The sequence below is a fragment of the Acanthisitta chloris genome, unplaced genomic scaffold (genome assembly GCF_000695815.1).
Source record: "Acanthisitta chloris isolate BGI_N310 unplaced genomic scaffold, ASM69581v1 scaffold20908, whole genome shotgun sequence".
Classification (NCBI taxonomy): Eukaryota; Metazoa; Chordata; class Aves; order Passeriformes; family Acanthisittidae; genus Acanthisitta; species Acanthisitta chloris.
The window spans coordinates 302-4,673 of NW_008686726.1; the positions used below are offsets into that span (position 1 = coordinate 302).

The 4,372-nt window shown below is 48.9% G+C and overlaps 1 protein-coding gene across 1 annotated transcript in view; it reads left to right on the forward strand.

Moving 5' to 3' along the window:
- SSTR3 (somatostatin receptor 3) overlaps positions 1-4,129 on the forward strand; it is a 4,282-nt gene extending 153 nt beyond the window's left edge. The window contains exon 2 of the mRNA XM_009080300.1: positions 2,869-4,129. Within this exon, the coding sequence (XP_009078548.1) occupies positions 2,924-4,129 (1,206 nt within the window). The 5' untranslated portion in view covers positions 2,869-2,923. The remainder of the gene's footprint in view (positions 1-2,868) is intronic.
- The last annotated feature ends 243 nt before the right edge of the window (positions 4,130-4,372 follow it).

Sequence of the window (4,372 nt, forward strand, 5' to 3'; positions counted from 1 at the left end):
GGAGAAGAGAACCTGCTGATTGCACCCCACTCGCGACCCTCCAACTCTGCCAGTCCAGACTGGTCCCTACCAGAGAGCTCAGCCCCGAGGTGAGACAGCAGCAGTCCTGAGCTGGAGTAGGGCCGTGGGAACCAGGGGAGACAGGAGGGGAGAGGGTCAAGAGGGGCTGCAGGTTATTTGGCTCCGTGGTTCCTCCCAGCTTATATTCCTGTTTTGTAACTAGGTCTAGGTGCAGCTTTTAGCTCCTCCTCTCATTCAATGCAGATATATATACATATTTATTTATTTCCCCTAAAGAAAGCAGTAGCACCGGTTTCCCATCTCTTCCTACCTCTCTGCCTTCCTCCTGCTCTCCAGCTGTATGGGCCAGATATATTCTGGTAACACCTGTTAGGGGATCCCAAGCCTCTTGCAACAGGTGCTGTCCACAAGAGGGACAGACCTCAAGTGGATGCCATCACACCATCAGTCTGAGGCCGAGGTTCCTCACCACTTCCTACCTATGCATGTGCTGCCAAAGCAGGCAGCAAGTGGATCCAAACTAGATGAGGCACTGGTTTCCACTGGTTCTTCTGTCAAACTACCCAGAATGTGTGACATGGTGTTTGAGCTGGTATATGGTACTTGACAAAGTTAGAATGACAGAGACAGATCACACCTGCTTAAAGGCAAAGTTCCTCCACTGCAGCTGTCTGAGCAGAAGAATGAGTTTATAGAAGATTCATGCTTTGTGTTGCATGCCTTAACATTTTTGCTAGGGCTTCTAGAGCCCTGAAGCTGGGTTTACCGTATTGCTGTACCACAGCCTGAACAACCAGCTTTGAGGTCTGGACCCCAGACTCTTTTCCAAATGCTCTTTAGCCCCAGCATGAGCATCTCCATCCATATTTGATATTTGTTAGGGCTCTGTCTCCACATATTTGGGTTTGCTGGTTATTTTTAAATTCCTTTGCATGCAGGAGGAACATCCAAAGGGATGCCTAACTATGCCCCCACCTTCTAGAGGGTCATGTTTTTATGAACATATTATTCTGGCCTCTGCTTCCCTTTGCAGGGATCTTTGTCCCTAGAGCAGTTACTGCCCTCCTCTTTCCTCTAACACGTGATTTGTGTCACTAGAACTGCATTAGAACAAATATCAGAGGAAAGATCCTTGAACTTAGAGTTTCAAATCACTTCCTACTCTGCCCATTTCACTGCAGCTACTCATGATATGTGGGACAACCCAGTCCTGAAAATTCACAAGAGATAGGCTTCTGTCAGGACAGTGGCACAGCCCAAGGCACCTGCAAATAAAGAAAATCTAAATAATTCCAGTCCTTCAAAGCTCAAATACTGCAAAGCAGGATACATTTACGCAACAGCCTGTAGAAATGGCCTTAAGACGTAGTTGCCCAGCTGTGTTTTTATGGGCCCTATCAGAACCTATGAGGTCCTTTCAGCATAAGATTTGATACATCTGTGAAGTCTGCTATGGTTTGCCTGTCTGATATACAAGGAATCCATCTAAAGCTCAGGTCTTCCCTAAGTATTCCAGAACTTGGAATGACACTACAAAAAAGAAGAATTAAAAGTGTAATATTAAAACATCTGTGAAGAAAGTTGTGATCCTACAGAGAATCCCATGAAGAAAAGTCTCTGGAGTGTTTCTGGCCTCCTGAAAGTAGTTAATATTGGGAGTCCTTTCCTTTGAGATCCTCAGTTTAATTTCAGTAGAAAAGGAGCTTCAGAGCCATTTGCTGACATGGGTAAAAGTGAGCCTCAGGATCCCTGCTCTCTTCCACCAAGTCTCCTCCCTTCCAATGAGCTGGTTTATCAGGAGGATGACCCCGACAATCCACAGCTTAGAAAATTTTCCAGAGCTGGAGTGAGCCTGAAAGCATCACAACTCTCCCCTGCCTAATGTTTAGCAGGGTGTTTCTGGACTGTAGTATGTTCTGGGCTCTGTATTTCACATATCTGAAACCCTGACAAAAGTCACATCCGTCCCTTAACAGTCTCTTCTCTCCCTGCAGCTTCTCACCCAGTGTCAGCAGTGAGCTGGTGGTGTATCGAGAGCTTGTTTGCTCAAGTCTCTCTCTGAGTGAGCTGAGTGCTGTTTCCATGCCAAACCATGACATGACGGGCAATTGGGCGCCTCAGATTAGGAAGGCTGGGACACTGCTTTGGTGTTGCAAACAGGTGGGGCAGGCAGAGCCTCTGCCATTAGCAGTGTGTTACAGGGTGCAGAAGGAATCTTAGAATCAACTGGGCTGGAAGGAGAGAAAGCAAGAGAGAAAAAGACAAGAGATATGGATTGATTCCTCTTACTGCACCCAAAATAATCTGTCTCTTTACTCTAAAACTGGCATGACACAAGCCAACTATTCTCCAGCTGAGGTGCTGAGCTCAGTCTCTCTTCTTAGATTGAGAGTGAAGGTGCTTTTGCTTCTGCTGGTAGGGCTAACAGTAACCTGGCCAGTCCAAAGGGAGCTTCAGCAAACAGGAGTGCACTCAGAGAATGGGGGAGTCAGAGTTGGAATGGCACTTTGTCACTGGATACCCTTCCCTTTTTTGTTTGTAAAGCACCTGCCACTCATAAATGTGAATCAGGCCCCTGGTGACCATGTCCCCAGTATTGGAGCCACTATCATAAAATGAGACATTTCCCTGCCCTTATCCTAGTCTGTTGTTCTTTCTCCAGAGGATCAAAGGATCCATTGGCCCACATTGAGTCACGTCCCTGTTTGTCTCTCCATGCCTGCAGTGCCTCACAGGACTAGATGGGTTTGATATTGTCCTAGATCTTCCAGCAGCTGCTAACATCCACAATCTCACCTTGACTTCCCAGTATCAACCTTTTTTTTTCTCTCCTCCTCTCACCTCCAGATTTCTAACTGATCCTGCAAGGACACTGCCCCCTGCCTTCTTCCCTGCATCTGCTATGGACACTTCTGCTTTCAGCCTCCCCACACCGGCAGTGTCGGAAGAGGGGAATGCCTCTAGCAGCTGGGCAGGATTCACCACCCCCAACAGCTCCACCACCATCAGCCCTGGTGTGGTTGTCAGCGGCGTCCTCATCCCCCTGGTCTACCTCATTGTCTGCGTGGTGGGGCTAGCTGGCAATTCTCTGGTCATTTATGTGGTCCTGCGGCACTCTGTGAGCGAGTCAGTGACCAACGTCTACATCTTGAACCTGGCCCTAGCTGATGAGCTCTTCATGCTGGGCCTGCCATTCCTGGCTGCTCAAAATGCTCTGTCCTACTGGCCATTTGGTTCTTTCATGTGCCGCCTGGTGATGGCTGTGGATGCTATCAACCAGTTCACCAGCATCTTCTGCCTGACGGTGATGAGCGTTGATCGCTACTTGGCAGTAGTCCACCCAGGGAAGTCTTCCAAATGGCGGACAGCACGGGTGGCCAAGGCTGTGAGTGCAACTGTGTGGGTGTTGTCTTCCATAGTGGTGCTGCCCGTGGTTGTCTTCTCAGATGTCCCTTTAGGGATGAGCACATGCCACATTCAGTGGCCAGAGCCTGCCTCAGTGTGGAGAGCTGGCTTCATCATCTACACTGCCACCCTGGGCTTCTTCGGGCCACTGCTGGTGATATGTCTCTGCTATCTTCTGATTGTTGTGAAGGTTCGTTCCTCTGGCAGGCGGGTGAGGGCTCTGTCCTCCAAGCACAAGCTTTCAGAGCGCAGAGTGACCCGTATGGTGGTGACTGTTGTGGCTGTCTTCGTCCTCTGCTGGCTTCCCTTCTATGTTCTCAACATAATCAATGTGGTCTGCCCACTGCCAGAGGAGCCATCCCTCTTTGGTGTCTACTTCCTTGTGGTGGTGCTGCCCTACGCCAACAGCTGTGCCAATCCTATCATCTATGGTTTCCTCTCCTACCGCTTCAAGCAGGGCTTCCGGAGGGCCATCTTCAGGCCGTCCCGACGAGTCCAGAGCCAGGAGGTACCAGCATGCCCCCCAGAGAAGACTGATGATGAAGGGGAAGAGGGTGAGATAAGCAAGATCACCCAAAATGGAAATGACAGGCAGGAGTGCCCTCTAACCAGTGGAGAAGGAGAAAGCAATGAGCAAAAACCACTCCCCGAGGAGCCTGTGGGATGCGAAAAGAGCAACAAATTGCATGTCAGTTATTTATGATAAAAGAGATGGTGCAGGGGAAGAGACATTGGGACATGGGATCCCCTTCACCTTCTCTGCTTTTCCACCTCAAAGGCAATGGGAGACATAGATACAAAGGAATATTAAAATCCAAGAATCTGCTTAAAGATGAAGAACTTGTGGAAAAAGGAAGGCATTGTTCATGGCTTTGGAAGAGATACCTGAGATTTGTGTGCTACCAGGTAAAGAACAGACTGCATCCAGGGAAAGCTGAAGAGGTGA